This window comes from Marmota monax, unplaced genomic scaffold (genome assembly GCF_021218885.2).
Source record: "Marmota monax isolate L192 unplaced genomic scaffold, Marmota_monax_Labrador192_F-V1.1 WCK01_AAM20220418_F8-fsc00086, whole genome shotgun sequence".
NCBI classification, from domain to species: Eukaryota; Metazoa; Chordata; class Mammalia; order Rodentia; family Sciuridae; genus Marmota; species Marmota monax.
In genome coordinates, this window is record NW_026693086.1 from 7,943,964 (window position 1) to 7,966,144 (window position 22,181).

Consider the following 22,181-nt stretch of genomic DNA (forward strand, 5'->3'; position numbering starts at 1 on the left):
CCATGTAGTAGTAAGTTAGTGCACGGACATTTGTAGAAGGATAAGCAAACACTGCAAGAACATGGGGGCCAGTGTTAACAGTGATTGTCTTTTCAACTTTTCTGTATTTCTCTCATTTTTTACTTATATAACTGGAAAAAAAATAAATTTAAGGAAAAAACTTTTTTTCATTTCTTAACTGAGATCAAAAGATGAGTTACTATATTGCTAGAGTTGATTGGATGTTTTCTGTAAAACCCAAATGAACTGCCCAGAGGAATGACTGTGACCATCTGGTAGTGAGCCCTGGAACAGGAAGCAGGACTCAACCTGGAAGGAAGGATGGTGGGAAGCTACAGAAACCCACTGCTTCTTTTGTTTTTGTTTTTGTTTTTTAATCAAAGCCTGTCTATTGGAGAGTGTGCCAAACCGGAACTGGATGTGGCCTCTGTGGCCTCCTTTTTGGAAGCAGCAGTGTTGGTAATTTACTCTGGATTGTGATCCTCTGACTAGATCTACCTGCCCAGAAAATGAAGTTGACTCATCTGGTTGATCCCAGTGTTTTTTCTCTTACTTGACTTGGTCAAAGACAGAAGCAATACCATGTTTCTTTTTGAAGAAGTGGGTATGCTGTGTATCAGCTCTGAGCTGGGTGTCCTGACTGTCTGCTCTTCCCCACCACAGCTGAGCTGACACCACCACTGCACAGCCTTTCAAACGGTGGCATGCACTTTTGCTGGTAGCCTTGTTCTCTTTGTTTTCCATACTTTGAAGCAACAGAGTGATTGAGTAGTATGATCACTGGTCCAAATATTGGTATCTACCATTTATTTATCTATCTATCTATCTATCTATTTATTGTGGTGCTGGGGATTGAATCCAGGTCCTTGTACATGTGAGGCAAGCACTGTACTAACTGAGCTATATCCCCAGCCCCCTTTATTTAAAAAAAAAAAGTTTTCAGTGGGATTTAAAAAAAAAAAAACGTGTAAGTTTAGGATAATTGCAGATTCATTGGAAGTTGCAAAGATCAGAGAGAGTTCCTGTGTACTCTTTGACCTAGTTTCCCCCTAGGGATCAAATCTTACATAACTGTAATACAGTACCAAAACCTAGAAGTTGAACCTTGTGCAATGGATGTATAGTTTCTTGCACATTTTTTCACATGCAGATTCTGTAGCTACCACCATTGTCAAGATACAGAACTGTTTCAATACTGCAAAGACCCCTTTTGCCATCATACCCCATGGTGTTGTTGCCCCCAGACTGAAGTTCTCACAGATTCTTCCGTTCCTGGCTGTGGTTTGTTGCAGCGAGAGGATTCAAAGGACCGACAATGAGCAGTGTGCACTGAGCAGTCTGGAGGATGCCCATTACGAGATTCATAATCTCCCCCAGTGGAGGCACCCAGGGCTTGTGCACTTTCCACTGGGGAAGCTCAAGTCCACTTTTATTAGAGGTTATGCCTTTTAGTACAGATAATAGACTCTACTGGAACTAGCTTAAGAAAAAATGAAATGGTAAGGGTTTAGAATTAGGGATTGAAAACACTCAGGGCCTGCGAAGTCATTTCCTTCTGCCATTTTTTTTCTGTTTCTTGGCATGTGTCTCATCACTCTGCAGACCAGCTGTACTGTTTCTCAGTTGTTTAGTGGAAGATGGTCATACTACACAACACTCCCATCACTCAGGAGAATAGCTGCCACTTAGTCACACTCCTAAAACTCCAAGGGAATAACTACCCTAGTTTGACTCAAGTGTCCACTTCTGTTGTAATAAGCTGTGGCCCTGAAGTGCGGGCTGGGTGCCTCACACAGACATGCCTGCTGGTGGCTTATCTTTGTAGATAAGAGAACAGTTTCCTGGTAAAAGGGAGGTTGTTGGCACATGTACTAAGCAGATTCCCCCAGATGTGTCCATTTTAGTGACATAGACCTGTGCCATGGTATATGTAGTTGTCAATGGACCTTTTTTAAAATGCAGTGCTGAAGATCGAATCCAGTGCCTCACACGTGCTAGGCAAGTGCTCTATCAGTGAGCTACAACCCCAGCCTAAAATTTAAAACTTAACGGTATAAGGGAAAAGTAGATACTACCTCTGCCCATTCTTCTTGGAAGGGAAAAATGGGACCACAGGATGACAGTGGTGAGATTTGCTCAGACTTTCAAAATGCTTTGATGGAACTGAAGACTTAGTATCCTAAGTTTAAGTTTTAGTGATATCTCTGCAACTTACTACTTTAGGGGTTGGATAAGCCATGACTTTTCATTGTCAGTGTCTTCATCAGTTATCATATAGGGTAAAGTGGATTTTTTTTGAAGGTCATGAATCCAGGGCCTTGTGCATGCTAGGCAAGAGCTCTAGCCTTGAGCTACATACCCATTCCTTTTAATTTATATTTACTGTGAGACAAGGGTCTCTCTAGGTTGCTCAGGCTGACCTCTAACTTGCCATTCTCCTCTCTTAGCCTCCAGAGTACCTGGGATTATAGACCTCCACCAACCACCATACTTGACTAAGTAAATGGTCTTTTAAGTTTCTTCAGCTTAACCTAGTTCTCTATTCCATTTTCTTTCTTTCTGCCTCAACTTAATCTATATGTGGCTTGTGTGTTAGGTCTAAATCCTGTCCTTGGAGAGCTTTAACCTCCCAAATATTTGTAAACTTGAATATTCCCCTTAATGAAAGGAAAAGAAAGGTGTGTGGGAGAATCTTGTGAAAATTGAAGGGAGATCAGTAGAACAGAGAGAAGGGAAGGAGAAATACTGGGGAATGTTATTGGCCAAATTATATTATTAAATTGTGCATGTGTATGAATATGTAGCAACAAATCTCACCACTGTGTACATTTGTAATGCACCGATAAAAAGTGTGTGAGGGAAAAATCACTGGTGCATTGTATAGAGCATGCATATATCAGTAGAACTGTTATCAATAAAACTGTTCAAATAAAATCTAGAAAAAGTTCTCCCTAAAGTTCTCTGTTGTGCCGGGCACATTGGCCCATGCCTGTCATCCCAGCGTCTTGGGAGGCTGAAGCAGGAGGATCGTGAGTTTAAAGCCAGCCTCAGCAAAAGTGAGGTGGTAAGCAACTCTTTGAGACCCTGTGAGTTCTATCCCCAGTACCAAAAAAACAAACAAACAAACAAACAAAAAAAAACTCCTTTGCTCTGCCATGTCTCATTAGCTAATTTACAGATCCTACCTCCAGAGTGGGTTACCATTCCTCCATTTCCACGCCTAATTGTATTACCTCTCTTGGTTACAGTTGCTTATTAATCAGCATCCCTGTTTCCTGTTCGATACATCTCCTCAATCCAGAAATAGCCAGCCAAGGTTTTTAAAAAATTATAGTATAAAATTGATTTGGGGGGACATATACAGTCTATCAAATTTTAAAGAATGTTCTTTTTTAAAATATTGTTTTAGTTGTGAGTGGACCTTTATTTTATTTACTTATACACGGTGCCAAGAATTGAACCTGGTGCCTCACACATACTAAGCAAGTGCTCTTCCACTGGGCTACCACCATAGTCCAGTCTCCTATCAATTTTAAAGTACAGATTTATGTAAACACCTCCACGATAGTTCCATCATCCCAAAAGACTTTTTGTACAGATTAGTCACATCTTCCTCCGATCTGAGTTCCTAAATGGAGTTGTAAAGTATGCAAACTATTTTTCTTTTTAGTAGAAGAGATTGAACCCAAGGGAGCTCTACCACTGAGTCACATCCTCAGTTCTTTTTTAATTAATTAATTAATTAATTTTTGAGACAGAGTCTCACTACATTGCTGAGGTTCTTGCTAACTTGCTGAGGTGGTCCTTGAACTTGTGATCCTCCTGCCTCAGCCTCCGAGTCTCTGGAATTACAAGCAGGTGCCACCAAGTCCATCAGTATATAAATTTTTAAAACTGGCTGCTATGGTCTGAATTTTTTTTCATTTTTAAAATTTTAATTGAAAACAATTTTTTTGTAGTTGTACACAATATCTTTCTTTCTTTCTTTTCTTTCTTTTCTTTCACTGAGGATTGAACCCAAGGTCTTGCAGGTGCGAGGTGAGCGCTCTACCGCTGAGCCATAACTCCAGCCCCTTAATTTGTTATATATGACAGCAGAATGCATTACAATTCACATTACACATATAGAGCACACTTTTTCATATCTATGGTTGTACACAAAGTAGAGTCACACCGTTCGTGGCTTCTACATGTACTTCGGGTAATGATGTCCATCTCATTCCAGTGTCTCTCCTACCCCCAGGCCCCCTCCCTCCCTCCTCCTCCCTCCCCTTTTCCCCTTTGCCCTATCTAGAGTTGATCTAATCCTCCCATGCCCCACCATTATGAATCAGCATCCTTAAATCAGAGAAAACATTCAGAGTCCTAATCATCAAGGTGGTAGTAGGAGGTCTTTGAGAGAGAATTAGTTTTCAAGGGCCAAATCCTCAGAATTAGGTTACCTTTGTGAGACCCCTAAGAGGTAGCCCGTGTCCGTCTGCTGTGCAGGGGCACAGCCAGAAGCTCCTTCAGTGAGCAGACAATGAATGTGCGGTGTAGCATCATGACCTCGGCCTTCCTGGCTTCTACTGTAGAAGTAAGTTCAGTTAGTTATGAGCTCCCAGTTAGTGGTGTTTGTTATAGCAGTCCAAGTCTCAGTGTAAAGCCTTGAGATTCTTTCAAATTGTTGTTCTTCATTTTATGAGCAGCATTCTATTGTATGGATGTTCACAGTTTATCTATTGAAGGATATTTTGGTTTCTTCTATTTTTTGTGATCATAAATAATGCTACTATAAACATTTATGCACAAAATTTTACTTTTATTTATTTTCTTGAAGAAATAGTAATGGGATTGCTTAGTCTTATGATAAGTGCATGTTTTCCATAGTAGCTATAATATTTTACCTCCACTAGGAATGTGTGAAAGTTCTAGTAGCTCTTTATCTGTGTCACCACTTGGTATTGTCAGTATTTTTTGTTTTAGCTATTTCTAATAGGTGTGAGTGAGACCTTGATTTTTACTTTTTAAATTATTTTTTGTGTTCTGTGTACTGGACCTAGGGCCTTACACTTGGCTGGGTGAGGGCTCTACCACTCCCCAGCCCCATGATAGGTTTAATTTATTTCTCTGATCACTCATAATGTTGAGTATCTGCCGCCCATATTGTAAAGAACAAGGAAGGGCTGGAGTTTATCCCTGCTTACCAGGAAGGGGTTGGCCTGCCAGTGTCGAGATGCTGGGAGAGACTGCTGGTCAGGGACAGAGGGCTTTATCACCCACAGGACGTCAGAACCAGCTTCTGTGTACAGACCCTTGTGGGCAGTGTCACAGCTATGCAGCCTTAGGGAACCCCCATCTCATAGTGCAGGGCAGACGGACCCTCAGACTCTGGCCTGAAGACCCTGCGCTTGCTGTGCTGCGAGCAAGCTCCCTCTGCCCTGGAAGGAGATGCCTGGGTCTTGTAGGGAGGCTGGAGGAGAAGCTCTGTATAAAGGCCTCTCTCACAGGAATGCAGCAGGAAGGACACCAACATGTGTATTTATTTGGTAAAGTGTCTATTTAAGTCTTTTTTGCTCATTTTTTAATTTAGTGGCTTGTTTTCTTTTAATTGGAATTTGAGGGTTTTTTTCCTTTTGGTGGTGCTGGGGATGGAATCCAGAGCCTCCACATGCTAGGCAAGCCCTACCAGTGACTTGTATCCTCAGCCTAGGTTTGTTGTTGTTGTTGTTGTTGTTTAACATGTTCTGAATATGGAAGTTCTTTGTCAGATCTGTGACTTTTCTCCCAATTTGTACCCTATCTTCATTTTTCTTGGCAGCGTCATTCATATAGCAATAGAGTGTTGTTTTGCTGTCAGGTTTGGGAGGTAAACTCTGGATCGTTGCTCTAAAACCCTGCAGTACTGTTTCCATCTAGTTCATACATGTGCTGGTCTGAGACCTTTCTGCTTGGTCTTTGTGTGACTTCCAGTTTTGAAGTCTTGATATTGATAGCATCAGATCCATAAAGTAGCTTAGGGCTGAGCCCAGAAATTGCTTTCTTGAATTCTTTGTCTCTGCAGTTTCTCATGTACTTTTTTTTTTTTTTAACTGTTTTTGTAGCTATAGATGGACTTCATGCCTTCATTTTATTTGCTTATTTTTGTATATGGTTCTGAGGATCCAGCCCAGTGACTCACATGTGCTGGCAAGCGCTCTGCCACTCAGCCCCAGCCCCAGCCCACTCGTGTACTTTTTAACTCCCTATGGGCTCATCTTTTTTCCCCACTCTGTCCATAAAACTGTGAATTTAATTATCCCACTCTTCCATGGACCTCTGCATCTGTCTGCACTTCTGGGCCTAAGCAGTGGAAAGACAGTATGTGAAAATCCATGTTCTCCTTCCCCAGGGCTAGGCTCCTGCAGCAGCCGCTCACCTGCAGAAGACATGCCACAGGACTGTGTGGCTCTGTGGCTCACGAGGGGGACTGACAATAAAATAGAAAGCTCTCCTTATTTTCTCTGAATGTTTGGCTTTCTCATGCTTTGAACCAGACTTGGAGGCTCTCTCCAACCCCACTCCCTATTTTTGAGTTGGTTCAGTGATTCTGGAGAGGAAATTGGTATCTTATCAAGGTCTGGTGAATCTTTTTTTTTTTTTAATAGATGGATGCAATACCTTTATTTTTATGTGGTGCTGAGGATCGAACCCAGGGCCTCATACATGCTAGGCAAGCACTCTACCACTGAGCCACAACCCCAGCCACTGGTGAAACTTAGTCTTTATCCCCAATTCATCTCCTTTTTGCTTTTGAGCAAACCCTACAGGTTTTCTAGCTGGTCTAAGTCTGTGAAATCTCTCTCTCTCTCTCTGTCTCTGTAGGCACTGATGTCCATGTTCAGTTTTCTCCCCTATTCATTTGATGCCTGTTTCTTCTTGAGGTCACCCCTGAGTCTGCATACCTTAATGTGTAGCCAGTGTTTGTTGTTAGTGCAGACAAACATTGAGCTTGTGCTCAAACATCTCTAGCCAGGAAGGCTTCCAGTCTGACGAGCAGAGCTGTATGTACACAGAGGAGATGAGGAAGAGCCCAGGAAAAATGGGCCGAGGGCCTCAAGTTTGAGTACATTCCTGGGCTCACATACAAGTCATGAGCAGAGGGCGTTTTACTCATCTTCACAGTTGTCTTTGATTAGAGGCTTCTTGGTCCTCACTTCATCATGCTGGAAGATGAATTCCATGTGTAGTTAGTGTCCCATCACTGTGACAGAATGCCCCAGACAGACAGCTTGTAGGAAGGAAAGGCTTATTTGGGCTTACAGGTTTGGATGTTTCAGTTCAGGGTCAGCTGGCCTGTGGCAAGGTAGTACATCCTGGCAGAAGGGTGTGGCTGCCGGGAGCAACAAAGGGGGGCAGCCAGGGTCCCAGAGGCACACTTCAAAGGCACACTCCTAATGACCTCAGTCCTTCCCCCAGTCTCTACCAACTGAAGGTTTTGCCACCTCTCAGTAGTGCCACAGGCACATGGGCCCTTGAGACATTCAAGATTTATATTTCAGCATCTGTCTTAAAATAGAGTGATCCTCATGCTTTCCTCTTTGCGGGAGACAGTAGGTCCAGGCCCTTCAGCCTGGGTTTGGAAGCCCGCGGTCTGGCTGCACTGCTGACCCTCTGTTCACCTCCTGCTTAGGCCACATCACTCGTGTCCCACTTGGCTTTCCTATCTCTGAGCTCTGTGTGAAAGATGTCCTTCCTGTCAGGATGTCCTGTCACTTACGTCACCTCTCCAAGACCTGCCAGCGTTCAGTTCAGGCTCTTCAAGGTCTGCCTCAGCCCCCAAGTGCTGTTCTCCTGAGGTCGAAGTGACCTCAGGGTCTTTTCTGCCTGCCTGTGACCTTGAGCTTGGGAGAGCAGGATCAGGGCCAGCAGGTGACTCTGCTGTGTGCAGGGTGGGTGCGAGGTGAGGGAGCCGGAGCGCTGGTGGAGCTGGGCTCTGGAGCTCCACTTGCACCTGTTAGTGCAGGGAAAGGGACGGCCACAGGGTCTCGGTGGGAACAGGAGTTGTCGGGGAGCAGTGTACCACGCAAGTGTGAGGCTCCGCACAAACAAGTCAGAACATGGTGTGGTAGGGAAAAGCACTGCGTTTGGAACTTCAGATTTCAAATTATAACCCCAGCACGAGTGATCCTAGATAAGCACCTGACCCCATAAGCTTTGTTTCCTCAACTTCAAAATGGGAATGCTGTTTCCTTCGTTTTTTTGTTTTTTAAGTACATGACACAAGTAGGTTTTCTACAACTATTTCTCTTCTTTCTGAAGATCAGTTTTATTTCTTCCTGTGTGTCTGAGGAGGAAAAATGGCCCCCATCTTTAGGAATTCTTCAGTGGTCCCTGCTCACCCCCCGATACTGCTCACGTGGTAACAGCAAGAAAAAAATAGGGACTGATAAAATGAATCAATAAAACAGCATTGGTAAGATCCAGTTGATTTCCAAAGGAGAGTGCTATGTGTTATGTATTTGGGAAATAGTAGCTAGGCACATGGCACACGCCTGTAATCCCAGCTACTAGGGAGGCTGAGGCAGGAGGATTGTGAGTTCAAAGACTGCCTCAGCAACTTAGTGAGGCCATAAGCAACTCAGCAAGACTCTGTTTCAAAATAAAATGTAAAAAGGGCTGGGGACGTGGCTCAGTGGTTAAGCACCCTGAGTTCAATCCCTGGTACCAAAAAAAGAGAAGGGTGGAGTGGGGGATTATCTTTGCAAAACCCAGATTATTTTGTTGACAGTCTAATAAGGAAAATCATATCTGAAAATTTCATCATCAATTCAAGGTACATTTAAATTTTTTTTTTCTGTATCATCCAAACAACTTTCTACCTTTGTAATCATCAGTCCCAAGGTCTGTGTCAGATCCTAAAGGGAAGCTTGTTGGTCATCCATAGGAAGGCTGAGAGCGAAGCAGCTTGTTCCCACGTGCCATCCAGAGTGCACATCGGTGTTCAGCTCCATACCAGGCTGCGAGCGAGAGCCCCCCAGGGTGCCTTTCACCTAAGCCTGCGGAAGATAGAGGAAACAGTTTTTTCTAACAAACTGAAATGTGTTCTTGGAAAACAACTGAAGAAATTTGTGGGAGAAATTCTAGGCTGAGGCCCTAATATCCATGATTTGTTTGGGGTGTGATTGAAGTTTGTGCCCAGGGACGCGAGTTTGGACAAACGGACGGTATAGCACGGGAATTTGGAATCTTACCTGGGTCTGAACCCCTTCCCTCCTGCTTGTTGTTGGTAGCGTCTGTGTACTTCTGAAAATTTCTCATAGCCTCGGTCTCTCAGCGATAACATGGCGATAATGCCTACCTTGGCTTTTGTGAGGGTCAGTGAGTAACTGCTGCCACCATCCTGGGCATGTGGTGAGAGGTGGCTAGAGTGGGCTCTGGTGCTCACCCGAGGCTGCCTTCTTTTTAACTCACGCTCTTCTCTGGCGTGCTGGGCAACTTCAGCCAGGCAGTGTTCGCGCTGAGGAGTGACAGGAGGCATGCTGTGCCAAGGGTGCTGTCAGTAGGTGCGGAGTGGGGGGGCGGGGGGGACTGCGCTTTGTCCCTCAGAGTCGAAGCATACAAGTTTCTTTTGTTAGCAGCTGACGGTGATCTATCAGTTCTTTCCTTTAAAAGATCATTTGCAGTGGGTTTTTCTTGTGAAGAACAGTGAGATTCCCTCTCACTGGGTTTCCGCCTGCAGTGTGGCTCACACTGCGCGCGCACCCCATGATGCAGGTCTCTGAACCCTTCCTGCAGCAGGACTGAGTGCCCGCCTTGCCTTGCCGCCTCCCAGCCTGCAGCCACCGCTGCGCTCTCTGAGACCTCACGTATGTAGGTGGCCTTTGTACCGGTCACTTGATTTAGCACTACACCCTCCAGGTTCGCCCAGCTCTCGCACAGGGCGAGGTCTCCTCCTGGGCTGCGTGGTGCTGCCCTGTGTGTTCTGTCACCTGGCGTCCCCCAGGTGCTGCTGCTCCTGACTGCTGTGGGTGTGAGCCCCCTGCAGCTCCTGGGGTCTGTCTTCTAGTCCTTCCAGATAGCCTGGGAGCGGGATTGCTGAGCTGCCTGGTGGTCTTCAGAGCTGGGTCTTGCTGTGTTGCCCAGCCTGGCCACAACCGCCTGGGCGCAGGTGTCCTCCTCCCGCAGCCTGCCAAGTAGCTGGGCTCAGGCGCTTGCCCCTGCGCCCAGCCTGGCCTCCATGTTCTGAGGAAGGACCCGCTGTTTTCTGAAGAGGCCTTGCACTTGGAATCCCCCAGCAGTGCACACACACGCCAGTTCTCCATGTTCTCACCACACTGGTCTCCTGAGGGCTGTTGAGGGTGTTTGTCCTAAAAGGTGAGGTGTGAGGTGTCACCAGTGCTTAGTGATGGTAACTTAGGTTTGTTGGACCATTTCTGTCTTTGGAGAACTTTTTATTTGGCTCCTTTGCCCACTTTAAGATCTGGTATTTGGTTGGTTATGGAGCTATGGGAGACAGCTTAATCCCTTGTCAGACGCCTGCCTTGCAGACCTCTCCTCTTCCCAGCTCTAAGTTACCTTTTTACTTGTTTATAGTTTTCTTTGGCGTGCAGAAGTCCCCCCCACTTTTTTTTGTTCCGATAATGGGGCTTTACCCCAGAGATGCTTAACCACTGAGCTACATCACCAGTCCTTTTTTAATGTTTTATTTTGAGACAGGGTCTCACTAAGTTGCTTAGGGCCTTGCTAGGTTGCTGAGGCTGGCCTCGAACTTGGCGATGCTCCTGCCTCAGCTTCTTGAGCTGCTGGAATTACACTGCACCCAGCCAAAAGTTTTGGACAGTCTCTCTTGTCTGTTTTGCTTTTGATGTCTTGTCTAAGAAAGCATTACCACGTCCAGTTTCAGGTGGATTTCCCTGTATTTTCTTCCAGGAGTTCTATAGTTTCTGGTCTTAGGTTTAGATCTTTAATCTAGTCCTAAAGTGTTGTTTATACTTTGGGCGGGGAATGAGATCATATGTTCGGGAATTTGCTGTATTTAGCTTTTCTTTTTTCCCCAGTCCCTTTCTTCCTTTCCTCTTTTCCTTCCTTCCCTTCTTCCTTCCCATATAGCTTGAAGATCATGGACTCACCCACATTCATAAATGCTTTTAGTTATAGGATGACCATGAATTCCTCTTTACACTTTCTCATTTGTTCCATGGTTGGCAGGAAGAAGATGAGCCTCAAGTCGGAGCGCCGAGGAATTCATGTGGACCAGTCGGAACTCCTGTGCAAGAAGGGATGTGGCTATTACGGCAACCCTGCCTGGCAGGGCTTCTGCTCCAAGTGCTGGAGGGAGGAGTACCACCGAGCCCGGCAGAAGCAGATCCAGGAGGATTGGGAGCTGGCTGAACGGTAGGATGCCACCTATGGTGGGTTAATGGGGACAGAAGTGGGTATCAAGTCCTGTCATTGTCCAGATAGCATTTCTCTCTTGTTTTGAGCTATGTCAGCAAGTCAGCATGATGGTGGGAGAAAGGGTACTTTTCCCTTCTTTTTCTCAGCTGATGTTGAACACACTTTGTGTTGGTGTTCACTTGTGACTGTTTTGTCTTGGGGGTCATGGTTCTCACCTGGACACCCTCGCACAGGGCATGCCCTGAGCATCCTTCCCTCCCTCTTCTGGTGCATCCAGTGTGGCGTGGCAGCAGACTTCTCAATGTGTGCACCTGGGCCTTGCCTTGTGGGAATCAGGCTTTTCCTTAGGTGGGGTTTGTTAGTCTCAGGTAGTTGGTATTGTTTAGAAATATGGTGATAGTGAAAGATAAAAGGTGGAATAGCTGGTGAGCTGTCATTGAGCAGGCACAGCGGCCCAGGCCTGCAATCCGCTGCTCAGGATCCGGGGTAGGCATCAACCTGGGCAATGTAGCCAGACCCTGTCTCCAAAAAAGGAAGAAAAAACTTTAGCTGGCTATAGTGGTGCACACCTATAATCCCAATGGTTCAGGAGGCTGAGGCAGGAGGACTGCAAGTTTGAGGCCAGGCTCATCAACTTAGTGAGGGCCTGAGCAAGTCAGTGAGACCCTGTCTCAAAAAAGAACTGGGCTATGGCTCAGTGCTTAAGCACCTCTGGGTTAAATCCCTAGTACCCAAAAAGAAAAAGGTAAAAAGGCTTAAAGGATGTTAATCCCATGCCAGAACATCCTGGAAACTGTAAAACCGTCTCCACGGAAGAAGGTCCAACCAAACTGACAGCCATTGCTGTCAGTTTGTCACCTGACAACCAGTCTTGTTAAGCAGCTGCGACATCGGCTTCTGGTGAACAAGAAGAATACAGCACCTCCTGCTCCCAGTGGTTGTGGTCAGAGAAAAAGCAGAGATGCAGAACATTCATGGTCACCTTGGGTGTCCTGTTGAACTGGAGCTCTTGGGATCTGATCCCGTTTCACAGGGAAAGTAGAGGCCACTGGGCATGAATCTCCCCAGATTTCCCCCTTTCTACCTCAAAACATACTAATGTCTTTAAGTTGGCTTCTGTCTCAGAAAAAGATGAGTTCCTCTTCTGTCCTAGGACACCTTCCACCTGTGACTGCCATTTCTGTTTCTTGACTGCACGCAGTTGTGACCTGGCTTGAGATTTCCTGAGCTATGTTCCCCAGACTTACACTGGCGTCAGGGTCTTCGAGAGGGCTGGAGGAGGCAGTGCTGGCCAGACCCCTCTGGAGACTGATGACAGGAGGAGGGCACTGGAAAGTGCCAGTCTCCAGGGTCCTGGTGACACTGACACCGCTGTCTGGGGACCTACACTGAGAACCACTGTCCTGCAGCACAGAGGTCTTCAGATGCAGCTGACCTCTCGCCAGATCCGTTGCCCTTCTCTTCCCTCTCCAGCTCCCAGCATTTCCTCCCGACCTTCCTGGGTGGATCCTTATCCAGCAGCTCGGAAGTCCTCCTTGACCCCTCCTGGGCTGCCCTTGCCGCCTGCAGCTGCTTGAGCATGTTCTATATGCTCTAGCCCAGAAAAGTCTTTCGAATTTTATCTTTTGAACTCCTATTTTCCAGATCTTTATTTTCTTTCATTTCAACCTTTTGTAATATGTTTTTTTAAATGTTTTTATGGGTTCCTTTTGACATATTCATAAATGTATATAACATAATTTTTTTTGAGACGGGTTCTCGCCCAACATGGCCTCAAACTTGTGACCTTCTTGCCTCCTGAGTAACTGGCTTTTTTGAGGAAGAGGCCTCACTTGGGACTGAATCCAGGGGCACTTTACCACTGAGCTACAGGCCTAGCTCTCTTTATTTTTATTATGAGACAGGGTCTTGCTAGGTTGGCAGACTGGCCTGGCAGACTGGCCTCGAACTTGTGATCCTCCTGCTTCTCCTGCCTGAGCCTCCCAGGTTGCTAATATTATAGACATGCAGCAGTATGGCCAGCTGTAATACCCTCTTAATATTGTCTCTGTCTCTAATTTCTCTACCTCTCAAGTTGAACTGGGATACCTGCGTTTCTTTCTGATAATAACTGATAATAACTTTGGGGTTTATAGTCTTTCTCGGTTCTCTGCCACATAATGAACCCAGAAAATAGCCTTCTGAACTCACTCTGAAACAAGCCACATGGGCCTCTCGGAGTGTCCTCCATGGCCTCCGCTCATCCTTCAGAACCTGCCCCAAATGTCCCATGGTTTAGCCTCCTCAGATGCCTGCAGCATCTTTAGTTGTCCTGTCCTGGGTTCTTGTGGCCCTTGTGGCTTCGCTCTAGTTTAGGAAGCGTCCCATTCCATGGCAGTGATGCACTTACCTCTTCCTCTGTTCCAGTCTTGAACTCATTAGGGGAAAGGACCGGGCTTTGTTTCACGGGACCCTAATGCAGTTGCTGAATGAACACCACCCAGAGAGGAGGTCCCATCTGGAGTTTGTAGACGTGTATAGAACAGTTTTGTGCTGTAGCCTTCCATCAGAGACCTCAGAAGGACTATGTGTGTAGCCTGTGTTACAGATTGTCTGGATCCTCCTTGATTAGTTGAGTGATGACCTACAGATATGAGGAAAATTGGAGAATACAACATCCGTAACCCTCTCTTGAATTTCAGACTCCAGCGGGAGGAGGAAGAGGCCTTTGCCAGCAGTCAGAGCAGCCAGGGGGCCCCGTCCCTCACGTTTTCCAAATTTGAAGAGAAGAAGACCAATGAGAAGACCCGCAAGGTTACCACAGTGAAGAAATTCTTCAGTGCTTCTTCCAGAGTTGGATCAAAAAAGGGTAATTTTCTGATGCTTTCTTTCTTCTGTATCTGAGGAAGATGCAGAATGGATCTGTGATGCGTGTGGGCTCAGCTTTCTGTTTTTTATAAGCTTTTGAGAATCCGAGCCCAGATTTGAAACCAAAGTTACATTTGAGGGTCAGACTGTATGTGAAAGTAGTCCTTTCTCTGCCCAGAGGACGCAGTGTTCAGAGACACTTCTTTATGCCGCAGGAGAACAGGGGTTGAAATGTGGAGTTCTGTTTATAAAACCCTCTCCCTCCAGGGGACGTCTCTTAGGTAGTTATACTTTCTGTGTCTTTATTTGTTGGATCCTTGTTTGTTTTCCTTGATATCATGCCTTGGTGTCCGTAGCTTATTAGAAATGGCTGTTTTAAGGCTCAGAATTCATCTAAGAGAGGCTCTCTCCAAGAGCTTCTCTGAGGGATAGCTTATATCTCAAGGAAAGACATGAGGAACAAATAGGAAAAGTCTCACTTTCGGCCCTTAGGGTGCATGAAAGTAACGCATGTCAGGTGTTTTCTCGTGTATTGATTTATATATAGATGTCTGTATTCATCTTACTTTTTTTCCTTTTTGACACTAGGGATTAAACCCATGGGTACTTAACCATTGAGCCACATCCCTAGCCCTTTTTATTTTTTATTTAGAGACAAGATCTCACTAAGTTGCTGAGGCTGGCTTTGAACTCGAGATCCTCCTGCCTCAGCCTCCCGAGCTACTGGGATTACACGTATGCATCATTGCCCCGGCCTATCCTACTTCTCACGCTGTCTAACCAACAGGAGGATGTTACTAAAGTCACATTTGTTCTGCCAGGGAGTAGACTAGTTGAAGTGGCCTAGTGTGAAACAGGAGAGTCTGTTGCTAGGGCCCAGTCTTGAACCCTGGATGTGAGTGATCGAGGTCCCAGTACATTTGGAGTGGTGAGAGACCAGGAATCAGCACTGAGGCTTGCAGAGGAGTTGTTCTCTCAGCACTCCCTCTCGGTTCTCCAGTGCCACCCTGAGTACTTGGTCTTCCTAAAGGTAGGGTGATGAAAGAATAGCACCCCAAGGGCCTTTGCTGGCCTTCCAGATGTGAGGGGTGTTGCTGCTTTCTTTATCAAAGGGAAAGGTGGCCTGTAGCCAGAAATGCAGATCTTGCTGAGGCTGAGGCAGGTGGACGCAAGTTCAAAGTCTCTGTAATAGCAGGTCCTGTCTCAAACAGCAATAAATACCCACAAAGAAATGTGCACCTTTAATCTTTTTGTTCACATGATTATCATAGAGTTGTTTCCTGGTTGGCTGCCGGTTGTAGCAATTTTCTCTCTAGTTGGTAAGAAGGGAAATAATCAGTACCTGCTACAGGTTAGTAAGAGTGCGTCTGGCTCATGGCTTATTTATTTATTTGCAGAAGGTGTAATCGGGTGATTAAAAGCGTGGGCTTTGGAGTCACTCTTGGTGTTTGTCTGGCTTTGGCTTTTTTGTGTGACCTTAGACAGACTAATCTCTTTGAGTCCTAACTGTGCTGAGGGACAAATAATACTTATCAGAGCATGTGATGAGGATTAAGTGAGTCGATGTGTAAGAGCTTAGCACAGAGCCTGACACACTAAGTCTCCAATATGTGTTAGCTATTTTAAAATGCAGGTTGTTTTTCTTTTGGAATAATCTGGTGTTAAGAAGTTCAAGGGCATCAACCAAAGCCATTCCCTCCTGTTTAACTTAAATTCTGTTTCCTGCTGTGGGAAAGTCTCGTTAACTTTATAAATTTATGACATATAGTGAAATGGCATGTATTAATTACAACAGACAAAATAGTGAAAAAAAGTCATAAAATCATTTGCTCAAACTGCCTCTTTTTACAAATGGCATTATGAAAGTCCCTGAAGACTAATTTAACAAGGTTGTATAATGAATTGATATATCAAAACTTAGATATCCTAACTCCTGGTTCAAGTTTTTCCCATCATATCCCTTTACCTCAAACATGTATGTATCTTAGAAACCCAGTCTGTTCATTCACACATATACAAACAAAAAATTTTAAACATACACATACATGTATATACATTAAATGAGATTCCTTTTACTTTAGTACATAATAGTCAAGTATTTCTCCTGATTCTCCTTGGGGGTTTTTAAAAAAATTATGCCCTAAAAGCCTGTGAACAAAGGGCACAGTGGTGCATGCCTGTAATCCCAGCATCTTTGGAGGCTGAGGTGGGAGCATTGCAAGTTCAAAGCCAGCCTCAGTCATTTAGAGAGGCCCTGAGCAACTTAGCAAGACCCTGTCTCAGGGGGCTGGGGATGTGGCTCAAGCAGTAGCGCGCTCGCCTGGCATGCGTGCGGCCCAGGTTCGATCCTCAGCACCACATACAAACAATGATGTTGTGTCCACCAAAAACTGAAAAATAAATATTTAAAAAAATTCTCTCTCTCTTCTCTCTCTAAAAAAAAAAAAAGACCCTGTCTCAGAATAAAATATATAAAGATGTGGCTCAGTGGTTAAGCTGCTGGGTTCACTCCTCAATGCCAATGTATACATATACACTCTTTAAATGTTTATTATTTATTTATTTGTTTTTAGTTCTAGTTGGATACAATATCTTTATTTATTTTTATGTGGTTCTGAGGATCAAACCCACGGCCTCGCACATGCTAGGTGAGTGCTCTACCACTGAGCCACAATCCCAGCCCCCACTTTTTTTTTTTTTTTTTAATTAAAAAAGGAAAGCCTCTGAACACGGTGAATTGTTCTATGGAAAGAAGATTCGTGATTCAGCACAGAGCCTGTATTTCTGAGAGAAATGATTCCAGGAAGCTTGTATGCGAATAGCTTTAGTCTCTTTCTTCTAAGAACGTTTTCTGTCTTTGTTTATAAAGGGGAGGGTTTCTGCTGAATGTATTCATCAGCAGAAGTGCTCCTGTCTTGTTACCTGGGGGGTGGTGACGGCAGTTCTGGCCATTGGCACACATCTGCTACAGGGAATCCTGTCCATTTTGCCTGTCTTCCTTCCTTCCTCCGTTCCTCCCCACCATCCATTTCTTTCACCAGTGATTGAACCAGAGACGTTTAAGCACTAAGCCGCACATCCAGCCCTTTTTATTTATTATTTTTATTTTTTGGTGGTTCTGGGGATTGAACCCAGAGCCTTGTGCATGTGAGGCAAGCACTGTACCAACTGAGCTCTATCCCTAGCCCTGCCTTTTTATTTTTGGTAGAGGTCTTGCTAAGTTGCTTAGGGCCTCACTAAGTTGCTAAGGTTTGCTTTGAACTTGTGATCCTCCTGCCTCAGCCTCCTGAGTTGCTAGGATTGCAGACACGGACCACCATGCCTGATCCATGTTCCTTCTTTAATATGCTTGGTCTTATCTTATTTCATTATCATGAAGGTAATCTGTAACCCTAGTGGCAGTGTTAACAGACTTCTTGAGTATCAGGGAGTGATGGCTGGGAATCCTCTGGGCTAGCTCTTTACCTGTCAGTTTACGTCCATGCCTTTCTAGCCTCTCTAGGAAAGCACTGCTACTCACAGGCCGGGAGTTTCTTTCTTTTTGTATGTTAGATTTGTACTTTAGATTTTTAGCTCATCAGTTTTTCTGCTTTGTTTTTGTATGTAGAATTTTCTGATGGTAAATTCTTTGTTAGTAAAAAGAACACTGCTAGGCATGGTGGTGCACACCTGTAATCCCAGCCAAGACAGGAGAATTGCAAGCTGGAGGTTAGCCTGCAATTTAGTGAGACCCTGTCTCCTAAAGGGTTGGGGACTGCTGGGGATGTGACTCAGTGGTAGCACACCTCTGGGTTTAGCCTTAGCAAGAAGAAAAACATAGGATGCTCTTGGGTCCTTGTTTCACAGATTACTCGAGTTTGATAGGTGAGCTTCCTGATTTAGCCTGATGGGTTGTCTGTCCGTGTGTGGGGGGAGGGCTAGCCTAAGCCAAGTTCAACTTCAGCTTACTGAGTCAGGACTAGAAATCAACATTCCTGCCCTCAGAGTTTGGTTGTAGACAGAGCACAAATACCCTTCTGAGGGGTTTGAAGAGTATTTTAATATCTTGTCAGAGTTGAGCCCCCTTCAGAGAAAATGGCCCTCAAGGCTTAGTCTACTCGTGGCTGGTCAGTCCCCAGTATCTGGTGTGTGAACTAAGCTTGTGCAGGAGTCAGATAGGCTGCCATGTCAGGGTGCTTGCTTAGAAGTTTCAGATGCCCTTTTTTTTCTTGAGCTCACATGAATGTAGTCCCTGAGCAGAATCCAGAAGGCCTGATCTAAAGACAATGCTGTAGGAGGAATATCTTTTCTTTTTTAAAAAATTGAAATATCAGTCTATCCACTGAGACCTTAGATTCTAAATGCTGTTTTTCAGTAGGGTGTGCCAGGGCTTCTTGGAGAAATGACTCACCTGGAGCTGGATCCGGGAAGAACTTTGGGAACCCGTCAAAAGTTAGCTTGAAAGCATGCTTACTGCCCACTGGCCAGACCTGGTATAGTTTGAGCATCAAAATAATTCAGGACAAGAAACAGAGCAAAATTCAGTGAATAAGTTAATAACCTGCAAGTCTGTTCCACAAATAAAGTAGAAAAGTAGCTGCACAGGAAAGTCATCGGAAGCGCGGTCTAGGCGAATGTCCTCAGAGGCGCTGTCCGAGGGTGTGGGGGTTTGCTGAAGAGGAGTTTTGGAGCATGGTCTCAGATGAACTCCTCACCAGGTGTTCATTAATTCCAAATAGAGAAGCAGTGACTGTGAAACTGGGGAGGATGGGCCTCATGTGCCTCCAGGTGGACACTCAAGACCAGCACAACCCTTACAAAATACACAAGCTGAAAATCTGTAACCTGATCACAGCTGTGGAGAAGCAGCAGAGAGACCCACGTCGAGGGCATTTGATGAAATAACTGGCCTGTCCTCTTAAAAAATGTCACATTATAAAAAAAAACTGAAAAGAAGGGGCTGGAGTTGTGGCTCAGTGGTAAAGCGCTTGCCTCGCCCTTGTGAGGTACTGGGTTCTATCCTCAGCACCGCATAAAAATAAATAAATAAAAGTATTGTGTCCATCTTAAAAAAAAAAAAAAACTGATAAGAAAGTTGGGGAACGTTTCCAAGGAACGTCTTCAGGTAGCCTGAAGATAGGTAAGCACCAAGTGAAACCTGTGTCTTTGATTGGATCCTATGTCAGAGAGAAAAAAGCCCAAGACTTGTTTTGAGAACAGTCAACAAACCCGGAGCATGGATTTTAAATGAATGTGACTTTTCCCTGAATTTGATAATTATGCTGTAGTTATGTAGTTAATATTCCTAACTACAGTATAGTTATGACAGTAGTAAGTATACTGTAGTGAAGAATATTCTTGTTAGGAAATATGCTCCTAAGAGATAGAGATCATGTTTTATGGAAATCTAGTCTGAAAGGGTTTGGAAAAAATAGTGCACACAGGCATTGAGATTACTTCAGAATGAAACTTAAAAGGAACAGAACTGCGACTATCCTACAGGGAGGGAGGGAGTCACAGTGCCCTCTCAGGGTGGCTGCTCTCAGGACCAGGGCCTTCAGGCTGATGAAACCCAGGCAGCTCGTGAGTCCCAGTGCTGAATTTGGAACCAGTTTAATTCTTGATTGTTTTCAGTTCTGTCTTCAGTAACTCTGCTTGGTTGCATTTTCCTTTTTTATTCTGAGTGTTGTTTATCTTGTAAAACCACCTTTTATAATATATGACATAAAATGTCCACTTCTTCCTTGGCACCCAGGGGCTGGGTTCCACACCCTCTTGGGTGTATCCCAACCTGCCTGTGTTCAAGGACCTTAGATAGAATGGCATGGTGTTTGCATGTAACCTAGGAATATCCTCCTGTATATGTATATCATCTCTAGCTTATTTATAAAACCTAACAGAATGTAAGTGACTTGAAAATGGTCATTACTATATTGTTTAAGGAATAACTACAAGAGAAAGAAGTCGGTGGGCATCTACTTCAGTCATCACCGCCCCCAACTGCTTTCTCTCTGAGGATTAAGGACCTGTGCCTATGGAGGGACAGTTGTATTTGGAACATAAATCTTCATTGCCTAGGTAGGACTAAGAGGTTTTTTGTTGTTATTTTGTTTCTTTCTGACACCAAATATGTGATGTCTTTAATTCTCTGACATCAGTTGGTATCTGACAGTTTGATCCTGTTCTTTGAACTAACTACCCAGAATTAGCATGGACTCCACAGATTAAGGAGTCAGTCTCACAAGACTGCCCCACTTTAGCACCAATACCCACCTGGTGAGGGTTGTACCTGTATTTCTCACCTGACAGATAGGAGGCAGAGAGTGGTCCCTACAGCCTTCTTCCTCAGATTTGATCGTTTGTTATAATGACTCACGAATCTCGGGAAAACACTTCTGTTTGTCAGTTTAGTATAAAGGATACAACTCAGAAACCACCAAAGGAAGATTTGCATAGGGCAAGGTCATGGCAGGGTCTATTCCAGGCGTACCATTTTCCTTGCACATTGGTGTGTTCACCAGCCTGGAATCTGCCTGAATTTTGTCATTTAAGGCACCTTTTCTTTTTTGAGATACTGAGGATTGAACCCCAAGGCTTTGTACATGCTAGGCACTCTATCCCCAAACCTTAAAAAAAAATTTTTTTTAAGACCTGGTCTTGCTCGACTGGCTTTGAACTTGTGATCCTCCTGGCTCAGCTTCCTGAGTTTTGGGAATACAGGTGTGTGTCATGCATCTTGCCTTGTTTATATTATAAGGATTTTTATAGACGTAGCTCGATTGGCTTGTTAATTGGCCATTGGTGATTTAAAGTCTCTAGCCCCAAGGATTGGGAGGGATGTTACACTTGTACACCTTTAAGGGGACTGCAAATTAGCACAACTACTTTGGAAAGCCACTCGGGAGGTTCCTCAAAAAGCCAGGGGAATGGATGGGGCTGGGGATATGGCTCAAGTAGTAGTGTGCTCGCCTGGCATGCATGAGGCGCTGGGTTCGAACCTCAGCACCACATAAAAATAAAAGAAAGATATTGTGTCCACCTAAAGCTAAAAAAATAAATATTAAAAAAAAAAAAAAAAGCCAGGAGTGGATCCACCATATGACCCAGCTGTTCCACTATTAAATCAGCATGCCCTATCGGTACAGTCACATCAGTATTTAGAGTAGCACAGTTCACAGTAGCCAAGCTATGGAACCAGCTCGATGTCCATAAACAGATGAATAGATAAAGAAAATGTATATATACCCAATGGAGTTTTACTCAGCCTAAAGTAAATGAAATCATGGCATTAGCTGGTAAATGGATGGAACTAGAGAACGTTGGCCTCAGTGAAACAAGAGATTCTCGAACGCCAAGGGCTGCATGTTTTCTCTCATATGTGGAAGCTGGAGAGAGAAAAGAGGATCTCCTGAAACAGAAGGGAGGACAGTAGAAGAGAAGCAAGGGACCAGTGGGAGGGAGGAGGGAAGGAAAGGGGAAGAACTAGGGGTTGAAATCGACAGATTATGCTGTGTGCATGTATGAATACGTCACAGTGCATTCTGATTTTATATGTAACTACAGTGCACTAATTTTACAAAATCAATGGAAGCCCAATAAAGGACAGGGACGAGTGGGGAGAGGGAGGACGGGAGGGAGAGGGTAAGTAGTAGGGGTTGAAATGGAACAGAGTATGTTTTATGCATTTATGAATATGTTAGAATGAACCCCACTGTTACATGAACGACTGATAAGGCACTAATAAAAAAGTGAGATCTCTAGCCCTTTTCCCCTCATCCTGAAGCTGTTTAGGGGCCCACAAGAGTCCTTTCATTAGCATGAATTCATATGACTGAAAGGTGCTCACTGTGACTAACAAATGATAGTCCTGTCACTCATAAACTATGTTATACTACAGACCTTTTTGTCCATGTCATATAACAATAGTCAGAGGAACTATAATATTCTCCTGAGTTGTCCTCTTTCTGTACAAGGTCCCAGAAATGTGTGGAGTTTAA

General features: G+C 44.6%; 1 protein-coding gene across 1 annotated transcript in view; it reads left to right on the forward strand.

Annotated features, from left to right (window-relative positions):
- The window catches only part of LOC124099489 (rab5 GDP/GTP exchange factor), a 29,115-nt gene extending 13,070 nt beyond the window's left edge, over nt 1-16,045 (forward strand). Inside the window, exons 2-3 of the mRNA XM_046454624.2 lie at nt 11,170-11,355; nt 14,040-16,045. Coding sequence (XP_046310580.2) covers nt 11,177-11,355; nt 14,040-14,241 — 381 coding nt within the window. The 5' untranslated portion in view covers nt 11,170-11,176 and the 3' untranslated portion in view covers nt 14,242-16,045. The remainder of the gene's footprint in view (nt 1-11,169; nt 11,356-14,039) is intronic.
- Nucleotides 16,046-22,181: the final 6,136 nt, after the last annotated feature.